Source organism: Lipotes vexillifer, unplaced genomic scaffold, assembly GCF_000442215.2.
Source record: "Lipotes vexillifer unplaced genomic scaffold, Lipotes_vexillifer_v1.1 scaffold1143, whole genome shotgun sequence".
Classification (NCBI taxonomy): Eukaryota; Metazoa; Chordata; class Mammalia; order Artiodactyla; family Lipotidae; genus Lipotes; species Lipotes vexillifer.
Window position 1 is genome coordinate 1,072,609 of NW_006770581.1, and position 10,909 is coordinate 1,083,517.

Below are 10,909 nucleotides of genomic sequence, written 5' to 3' on the forward strand. Positions count from 1 at the left end.
AAAGCAATTCTATGAATGTTGATGGATGACGCTTGGTCAACAAAACGTAATTCAATCAAGATGTTAGGTCTCTACGAAATCAATTATAAAACAATGTTAAGATTTCTAATTTATCAGACGTAATACTCAATGCACACCAGGAGCCTCCATTAGACTGAGTTAAAAATTTACTTTCTTTCTCTGAAACCCCATAAGACTTAAAGCAGATTTGGTTCTACAGGTGTGGAGAATAAAATTTTCCTGTATCTCTTTTGTCAGTAAGTAAACAAATGTATTTTTCCCAACACCCAGGCCAGAACCGAAGGGACACCCTCCACTGACGAGAGGCATCAGGCATCAATTTGAGAACAGAGACACTGTCCCCAGTATCCTCACCTGCATCCTCCTCCTCCAGACTGGCATGATCTAGTTCGACTTTTACCTCTGCTCCCCCAACGAGAGTCTGGAGACATTTTTGTTTTGCTGTGATCTTTTTCAGCTGTTGTTCCTGAATTGGTAGGTATTGAATACAAAAAACAGCAAAGAAGTGATTAAATGTTAAATACAAACGACAGCATTGCAAAATTTTAAAAACTTTAATCAAGAGCAAAATAAAAATAAAACAGAACTACCATATATCACTATTACTACAGAAAACCTTATTTGAATAACTGCCACTTTTCTAGCAGGAAGGAGCCCTCAAAGCATGTCCATCGGGCAGCATCCCTGTCCCCACCCACTCTCCTGACTGGGCGGCACAGCTCTCTACTTGCCTGAGCAGCTAAGTTCACTGCACTGACTCTCCACTGACTTGGGAGGTGGAACTGCTCTACATGGTTTCCCCAATACACACTGGGTAAATCACTGAATTTCTCTGTTTCTGACCTTAGCAGCCAATGGGCTATGAGGTCAATAGGTTGTAGGGATAAGAAACAAACACAAATGTTCACACAGTTGAAAAAGTCAGTCACCTTTGATAATCTACCAGATTTATGACTGTCCTTTATAGTATCCTACCCAATCACAAAATTTTAAAGGGAAAATCTATTTTGATATACCCTTTTACTCTGTCCTCCCCGGGCCCCGCTTTGTCTTGTCTCCCTCTACATCACCAGAGCTTGGATATGCAGCCATTCCTAGGTACTCCCTAATTAACTAGGCCTGTGGTAGGTGGTTCTTTCTCCCAAGGTCAAGAATGCTTGAACGCCAAACACGAGTGTGGAGCAAGGGGACATCCTGATTATAAACACCATGTTGTAATGACTTGTAATTCCTTTTACTGTATCTCACAGTTTTTCTCTCAGCAAACTCTCATAAAAAACGGCCTCTCTCTGAATAGTCTCTCTCTAAACAGCAAAAAGCTGCTGAAGAAAGACAGGAATATATAACCAAGTTAGACCAGTACCTAAAGGGGCCTAAGATTGGTCCTCTCTGCTCTTCGAAACCCCAGCCCACCAGAAGCCCACTATTCACATGCTCCACGAGAAGCCAGGCGGTCTCCTCTCTGCTTTGGGGAGACCCCGGGTGCCTCAAGCCACTGTGAGCTCTGACCTTTGGGCTGCTGCTGTGGAGTTAAGTGAGAGAGATAGTGTGGAGATCATGAACCGGTGAGTGGAGAGCAAAAGGAGGAACCAAGGCTAACCACGCCCCACAAGTAGAGCCTGAATAAGAGCTGTGAGGACTCTGCTCACTGCACTGAATCAACAGCAAGCACAAGGCCATCTGCTAGTCACTTCGGATGGCAGCAATAAAATGATCAAAACTAGTCATTTCTACCTCCTGCAATATATTGTCATGAAGTGTACATAAATTCTAAAAAATGTTTCAAACCTCATAAAAAACAATGTCATAAGTAACAGACATTCCCTACCCTTAAGTCCTCCAACCCTAAGTGCAGACCCGGTCAGTGTGGCTGGGTGATGACTGAACACCGAAGGCCAGCCTCTCAGAACAGTGATCACGAGTGTGTGAGGGGCGAGGGCTGGGTCGATGGGAAACGTCTGCAGACAGTCAGTGCAAGCAGAAGCTGAGCAGGAAAAAGATCAAGTCCACACAAGACAAGGAGACGGCATGAGAGGCCAGCATGCCAAAGAACCTAAGCTGGGGAAAGAAAGTGGTGCCGCAGGGAGACTATGAAAGTACCCGAGTGAGGGGGCACGCAAAGCCAAAAGAGGAACTTTTTCTCAGTTACGTATGTATGCGTACATATGCGTATTTTTAGAAACACTCTTTAAGCAGAGGATGTTAAAGGGAAACAGCCAAAAAATTAAACGTATAAAAGGAACTCAAAAGTTTCTGTTATAAATTTGCTTCACATCTTACCAGTACTTTTCAGAATAGCTACTTCCTAAATATTAAATGAGCCTAAATAATGACTTCTGCAAAAATGCAACTTAGTGTGTTATTTGGAGTCACCTTGTTATACTTCTGTCGTTTTACAGAATCTAGTTTCCTGTTGATGTCTTTGTTGGTGTCAGCTTGAGGGCTAAGTTGTTCGATAATTTTATTGATTTGCCTTAGGGATGTCGTACATGACCTGAAAAAGAAGATAAAATGTCCATTTTCCACTCTGGTAACACCTTTTACAGAATAACACGGAGAGAAATGCTAAAAACATGTCCCTTTTACTTCTTATTAACTAAAAGACAAAAGAAACTAAACCAGAAGACATATTCTTTTTGGCCACTAATAGAACTTGAAGGGTTATTGGAAGTCTAAGATGACTGCTCATGTTTTTCTTTAATCTGGCCAATTTTAATCAGTTCATTCCCATTTGCAAGCAGATTCATTCATTCTACAAGCACTTTAAGGGTCTATTCTATTCAAGAGACTGTGCAAAGCCAATAGGCAATAAGTTGTCCCTTTATATGAAAAAATGCATACACTTTTTTTTTTGAGAGTTAATTTTTTAGAGCAGTTTTAGGTTCACGGCAAAACTGAGAGGAAGGTAAAGGTTTCCCATATACTCCCTGCCCCAAATACGCACAGCGTACCCCATTACTAACAACTCATACATCCGTGTTTAAAGGCCATTTTGGAAGTCTCCCAAAGCTTGGAAAAGTACTAAAAATATTTAAACATCTTCTTATATAGGTCAGGCAACTGTGACAATATTTTTCTTTTGCATGACTAGAAGACTTATTTGCTGTCGTTTTACACTTTGTAGTGCAAAGAAAAAGAATCAGTTTATAATACATTGCTCCTAAAATAGACATCACAGAATTGTAACTCCCAAGTTTCAAAACACAAATTCAATCTCAACACTTGTGTAATTTGCTGTTTGTACCCTTTGTGGATTTCAGGAAAAAGACGTTATCAATGCAAGTTACTGGCAGTCTCAGTACGTGTCACCATCTGTCTAGTGTTAGGCGGCCTCTAGGTGACTCTGCAGCACCCTGCTCTGTCACCTCTGCAAGCAGTGGATACATTTCCCAGGTCGAATGTAAAAGGTGTGTTCATTACATGGCATCAAGGTCCTCACGCCTGAAGGTCAGACTACAACTATTGGAGAACACCTGCTGCTCAAGAGGCCCAAAGAACACACCGGAAACTGTTAGCAGAAAACATGCCCTTTAAGTGCCAACAGCTGCCTGTACCACAGCGCACCGCCCCCCACCCCCACCCCGGGGTAGCCAAAAGCTCTACGTGCCTCCCTCTCCCTCCCCCAGCCGCTCCCACCTGAGACCACACCATCCCTCCACCCAGTCCTCCCCTTCCTGTTTCCCTGACACAACCGAGAACACTGGCCAAGGAGGGCAGACTGGCAAAGGAGAGCGAGCTCAACTCAGTCCTCCGCCCCGTCTTCCAACCCAGGTCCAGGGCACCCCCTTCCCCGCCAGTGTGCTGTGCGCAACACGGCCCAGGTCTGTTTCTCCTCTAAAGCACAAGTGAAGTCTCTATGGGACTTTACCTTTCTTTATAGAGTCAAAAGTACAACAGAAGAAAGAAAAAGCAGGGAGTTGTTTCTCACTGTTTCTAGAAATGCAAATCTGAAAAGGTACCAAAAGACTGGCCCTAGGTTTAGGCACAGGAAACTGGAAAGAAATTATAGGACGGGGGGGTGGGGGGGCAGATATGTTCCTGGTATCTGGAGTAGGACATATCAGAACTTTAGGAACACTTCTCCTGAGAACCATTCTGTGCACAAGCTTGCAAAACCTGGGGCACTTAGAACAGTGCTTCTCTCCAGGACATCATGTGTAAACAAGCTGCTGTGAACTGAACAGAGCCCCTAACTACTGTGTACAGCGCTTCTGAGCGAAAGGGCTGGGGTTGAGACACAAGGTCAAGGACCACCCTTACTGACCCCATCCTCCAATTAAAGGTTCTATAAATCTCCTAAATTTCTGGACTACCACAGCTATTGTCTGAATCTCTCCGTCATATTTAAATACAAACTCTATAATCAGAGAGAAGGTGGTCCACTCACATGAGGTCGTCCAGCACTGACCGATACTCCTTCTCCGCGTTGGCAAGCTGGCCCACACGGCTGGCCTCATGAATGGCGCTGTCCACCTGCTGAAGCACCCCTTGCTCCAGCACATCCTGGTCATAGACGTCCACACCCAAACCCTGCAGCTCCAGGGCCTGTGCACTGGGCTCCACCGCCTGGATCTGATGTCTGTTGATGTGCAGCAGGGCTGGCCCTCTCCTTGGAAGTTCCAAGGGATACCCCTTGGCGGAAGTGGAGGGTCCATTAGCAGGGGAACAAGAGGGGAGGCTCTCCCCCAGCTCCACGTCGCCATGGTTCTCCTGCTTGATTGTCTCCTCTGCACTCTCACTGATAGCCTGACTCTGTGAACAGTCTTGCTCCTGAGTTTGACTTGAGTGGGGGATTCTCTCATTTGGCATCGTCTACAGACTATCTAAAAGGAAAACAATTTTTCAGTCAGCCCTTCAGTTATATAGAATTGATGATATTTATATAATTTCATAAATATCTTATAATGAAAGCAGACCAATTTCTTAAAAAATCAAGAAATAATCCTCCAATTATACATAAATTTAAGTTCCCAAGTATTTTTCTTAAAAGGGCACAAGCTATAGATCTTCTTGAGTTCTGATAATTGAGAAAAATTAACCAAAAAAAAAAAAAAGAAGAAGAAGAAAAAATGCAGTATCACCAACGAACGACACTGGGGTAGCCAGCTAAGAAAGCTGGCAACCAGAATCCTGAATGATGCCCACAGAGCCTTCTCCAAATCAACTGAAGTCATTTCACCGCTGCTTTCCAAGTCAGCCTCTTCACTGCATTATGGCACAAGTGACCTACATTACAGTGGCAAGATCAACTGTAAAGTACAGATTTAGTGACTTGAGAGAGATTCTCTACAAATCTAGCACTAAAAACTTTTAGGTTGAACTCCAAAACACAGAAACTCTGAACAAGAGGTAATAAATAGCACCACTCAAATCAGAATCTGAGGAAGATTAATTAAAATATTCTCAAAAATAACTCCATTTCAATGCATGATATCATTTCTCACCATCAGGCTGGCAAAAACATAATGACTGACAATATCCAGGAGAGGCAAGAAAAATCCACTTTCACATAATGCTGGTGGGAACATAAGTTAGTAAAATTCTTTTGGAAGGCAATTTAGCAATATCTGTCAACATTTAAAATTCACATTACTAGGCACTTATTCCAGAGAAATACTCACATATACATAAGGATATTTATTGTAGCATGTTTTTAAATAGTTTTTAAAAGGCATTAAGTATTTTCAATGGTAGTGATATAAAAGCCAAGTAAGACGAAAAACGTCACAGCGTACGAAGACATTTATATTGGAAAACAATGTGTATCCACAACTGTGTGTATGGAATGCATTCAAAATGATCTGGAGATACAAACTAAACCTGCGACAATTGGGAGGGGGAAGCAGAAGGAACAGGTAGGAATAAAGGGGAACTCTCACATTTTACTCCAAGAAATCAAGAACTCCTTGAAAGAAAATGTGTTCGCTATATTGCCTGTATAACTCCATCGAATAAATACTTTTATATACATTAAAAAAAAAGTGACAGCTTTTCTTTTTATTTAACTGTGACTAAACTAAGGTTTCTCTCAGCACTAAAACTTTATTTCAATGAAATGATGACAAATTCCCCAACAAGTCCCACTCATTCCTCATTAAATAAAATGATTCCAGTGGCCAAGCACTAGGATACAAAGATGCCAGGAACTTAAGTGTCATCCTGCCCTAAGCAGCTCGCTCACTAGTGGAGGAGAAATATGCCAGTAACAACACAGAGGGGCAGGTGTGTAAAAGAGGCACAGGCAAGAGCCCAGGTGGGGGACTTCCCTGCTGGCACAGTGGTTAAGAATCCGCCTGTCAATGCAGGGGACATGGGTTCGAGCCCTGGTCCAGGAAGATCCCACATGCCGCGGAGCAACTAAGCCCATGCGCCACAACTACTGAGCCTGCGCTCTAGAGCCCGCAAGCCACAACTAGTGAGCCCACACGCCACAACCACTGAAGCCTGCGCGCCTAGAGCCCATGCTCCAAAACGAAAAGCCACCCCAGTGAGAAGCCCGCGTACCGCAACAAAGAGTAGCCCCCGCTCGCCGCAACTAGAGAAAGCCCGCACGCAGCAAGACCCAATGCAGACCAAAAAAAAAAATAATTAATTAATTTTTGAAAGTTATCTTAGGAACTTAATAAATTCTTTAATTCAAATGAAAATCTTTGATCAATGTAGTCTTCAAAATTAACATTACCTACAGTATTTGGAGCAAGTCAGTTTGGAATATACACTGAGATATTTTTCTAACAGTAAAGATATAGAATCTATTTCCCTTTTTTCCTTCTGTTTCCCTGTGACCAAGGGCATATATTTTTTTTTCTGTAAATTCATTTTTTTTTAATTTTTGAATTTTATTTTATTTTTTATACAGCAGGTTCTTATTAGTTACCCATTTTATACATTATTAGCGTATATATGTCAATCCCAATCTCCCAATTCATCACACCATCACCACCACCCGCCATTTTCCACCCTTGGTGTCCATACATTTGTTCTCTACATCTGTGTCTTAATTTCTGCCCTGCAAACCAGTTCATCTGTACCATTTTTCTAGGTTCCACATATATGCGTTAATATACGATATCTGTTTTTCTGAGAAAAAAAGAGGCCAGGTGGGCACAGAGGAAAGGACAGTGCACTGGGTCTGGAGTTCGAAAAACACATACAAACTGAGATTTGAACATGTGACCCAGGATCTGATATACAGGAGGTGTTCATACACCCTGAAAGGAAGTAAGGTTCAGAGAGGAATCTAAAATAACAAGTCTGGTCTGTACAACTGAGTCACTCGTGAATTCAGTCACAAAGATATGAATCAGAAAAGCAGCAGATGGGAAGCAGGGAGAGCTGGCAGTAACGTGTCCAGCTGGCACGCAGGCAGAAATGCAAATCTAGGCTCTAGAGACAATCTGGACAAGATGTGGATGCCCTGGCAGAGTAAACAGCCCCAGGGATCCCAAGGCTGTGACAGGTACCAAAGATCCTTTCAGAGGGTAAGAAGAGGCTAACACTGAAAAGGTTAAAAGAGAACAGCAGAGTAAGAAAGTTCCTCCATTTGGGGCCGTTCTGATTATTTTCAGGAGAAAGGATAAGACTGGCACTCTATCATTTTCAACAGAGAGAGCAGGATTCTGGCTCAGTCTTCATACTAGCTGGAATTTAACAATTCTGTTTTCATTGTTCTTATTTGTATGTATATAAAAATTTCCTTTTCAGGTTAAAAAAAGACATTAAATCCATCAAAATATTAAGTAATAACACTGTAGTACAAAGAAAAGGTTAAAATAATAATGTTTGGAGAAAAGTTCTAATAACAGAAAAAGAGTAAGAGGGAATGGTTAAAAATGGAAAATAATAGGGCAAGTTCCAAAGGAAACCAGAAAGGGTCCAGTGGATTTGGAAAGTAGGTCGCTAGTTACCTTAATAAAAGAAACCTTAGTGGAGCAAAGGGGACAAAGCCAGACTGCAGTGAGATAAGAAGTGAGTAGAGAAGGAAACAGAGGCCTTATCCCCTTAAGGATAGGCCATGGCAGGGAGATCACTGGAATAATAAAGTAATCACAGGATGGGGTAGATGCTGAGTAATTGACCTTGGGGTCCAAGCTGGGTAGATTTTTAAAAAACAAGCCAGAAGTGACTGGAAGAGGGAGGGAAGGAGGGAGAAAGGGAAGGGAAAAGGGAAAAAAGAAATAAGGAAGCAGTCGAGAAGCCACTTGGAGAATGAACCAAAGGGCAAGTCTCCTGGGAATAAGAGATGAAAACAAGGAAGCTCTCCTCAGAACGTAAAGAGTTTCCAAAGTGAAATAAATTATATGACATTCAATAAATATTTATTGAGTGACTTCCCTGGTGGTCCAGTGGTTAAGACTCCACGCTCCCAATGCAGGGGGCCGGGGTTCGATCCCTGGTCAGGGAACTAGATCCTGCATGCCGCAACTAAGAGCCCACATGCCAGCTCAGCCAAATAAATAAATATATTTTTAAAAAATATTTATTGAAAGTCAATTACACCAGGCAATGTACTCGGTTAACTGGTTTCCGTCCCCATAGAGCTTAGAGGCTCTTGCGGATGACACACATTTTAAGAATTTTATATATACATATACATATTTACGTATAAGTATGTATTTATACATAAATTATACACACACACAAATGTAACCGTGGTAACTGCCTTAAGAAGAAAGTACAGGATTCTTTATGACAAAATAACAGAGGAGCCTAATTGACATTGCAGAGGTAGGTGTGAGGTCAGGGAGGTCTCTCTGATAAAGTGGTATTTGAACCAGCATCTGAAGGATGAATAGGACTTAACAGGCCAAAAGTGAACATTTTGCAAAGAAACAGCAAGTCTAATTCCTAAGGCTGGAAAGAGCTGGTGCGGTTGGAAAAATGGAAGAAGGCTGCATTGTGAGAAATCTTTTATTTTATTTTACATGAATAACAGAGTTAAAGGAGCTGATAAAGACTCCATTTATTGTGTAAATTCTACAAAACATCTTCTAACACTCTGCAAGGCTCAATCATCTGAGAAAACAATATCTTCATTGTCTTTCTTTAAGCACTGGGACTTCTGTGGGATGAGCTGGATTCTGGTTGGGAGGTTTGGTTGAATGCAGGCAGAGCTGGGGAGGGGAATGGGCACAAGTGAAGACGGAGGGGCAGGCAAGGGCCCTGAGGAAACACAAAGGGCCTGAGGGAACATGAACTTGGATTTTTCTCCAAGTGTAATGGCGTGACTTCGAAGAGTTTAAACAGGGTGACAATGGCATGACCCAATTTATGTTTGTAAAAGACCAGTTGGACTACTGTTCGCATAATGGATTGGAGGAGTGCAACATGGACATGCTGGGACACGTACGGGTGACAAGTGACAGAAGCTTGGAACTGGGAGGCAGCACTGAAGATGGACGCTACGTGGGAAATCTTTCTGTTACGGAACTTACATGCGGACTGCTCAATCCTCCTTCACATACTCTCACTTTACCGTATCAATGCCTAAAGTGCCTGACTTCTACTTACCCCGATTCTCTCTTTCAAATAACAACTCCAGTGTTTTAATCGAGATCAAACAGGGCCTGCCCCTGCGCGCGGGGGCCCAACACAAAGCAGAAAAGTTGATGCTTAGATGCCGGCCCGCCTGCCCGCGGCGGAACCAGAAGCTGGGACAACCCCCGGCCCCCCAAGGTGAGCGCCCCGCAGCGTCACTTCCGGCCGCAGGTGGGCTGGCGCGTTAGGCTAGCGCCCCGACCGAGGGCCGCCTCCCGGCCCCCCGCGCGGATGGGCTCCTTCCCGGCCGCCTGGACAGCCCGAACGGGCCCCAGACATCTCCCGCCCGACGTTCAACCCAGCTGCCAGAACACTCACCCCAGGGCCGCACGGCCAACCGTATAGAAACGTAGAAGCAGCCGCCTTTTCGAACAGCCTTGCAACCGGGACTGGGACTGGCCGCGGCGCGTGCGTCTTCTGCCCGCCGTAAGCGCCGCCCACAACAATGACCCGACGGGCTTGCGCGTGTGGGGCCTATGGCGCATGCGCTGGCTCCAAGGTTTATTTTGAACTGCGGGCGAGACCACGTGGTTTGAGCGAAGAATGCAGCCCCGCCTTTCTACCTGTGAACCGGGTACGAAAGTGGCCTAGGCTGCTGACCTGTGGCTTGTGACCAGCGCTTCACTCGTGGTGAAAAATGCTTCTGTAGTAAGGCGGTTATAAGAATTAAAAGGCATGTTTCCAGAAAAAGAGAGAGAGGTACGTATACTAGTGTGCCGTGCGAATGTAAGTGCTTACAACTAACCATGAACTCCAAAAAGAAAGTGAGCTTGGGGAAGGGAGCTGGCTTGAGCACTGCACATTTCAGTAGCCGCGCGCAGTAGGCGTAGCGACCTCTCTTGGTCAAACGGCACGGCTGTTAGCACGTAATAGGGCTTATTTATCTCTCTGTTCCCCCCTTCGCTCTACACACACACACACACACACACACACACACACACACACCCCACCCCACCCCCCAAGCAGGGGTGGGTGTGTGTGCATAGTGGGCCTACGTCAATGTCTTGATTGCATTAGTGAGCCAGTCATTTAATATTTGTCCCCCGATCAACGAGGTAAGGAGAATTTTGAGCCAGGTGAGAATTTAGCTGGGAACATTTGCAGAAACGAAATGTTCACACACGGGTTCAGAACAAAGGGAGGAAATTGAGCTACACCTGAGGAAGGAGTAGCCCAAGATGGGTGGCAGCTGTACCGTACAGCAGCTTCTTAGCCCAGGGATTCCTGCTCTGGGAGAGGGTGGATTTTCCAGGGGTCAGAGCCAGAAAGTCCTCTGGGAGTGGCAGTGACTGTGGGAAGGATCTTTGGGGCCTAGGTAGGGAAGTGCCTTACTCATTTTGAAGCCTGAAGT

At 44.2% G+C, this 10,909-nt stretch overlaps 1 protein-coding gene across 1 annotated transcript in view; it reads right to left on the reverse strand.

Moving 5' to 3' along the window:
- ERCC6 (ERCC excision repair 6, chromatin remodeling factor) overlaps positions 1–4,843 on the reverse strand; it is a 69,184-nt gene extending 64,341 nt beyond the window's left edge. Inside the window, exons 1-3 of the mRNA XM_007446238.1 lie at positions 4,409–4,843; positions 2,395–2,515; positions 376–487 (exon numbers count right to left, since the gene is read on the reverse strand). Of these exons, the coding sequence (XP_007446300.1) occupies positions 376–487; positions 2,395–2,515; positions 4,409–4,830 (655 nt within the window). The 5' untranslated portion in view covers positions 4,831–4,843. The remainder of the gene's footprint in view (positions 1–375; positions 488–2,394; positions 2,516–4,408) is intronic.
- Positions 4,844–10,909: the final 6,066 nt, after the last annotated feature.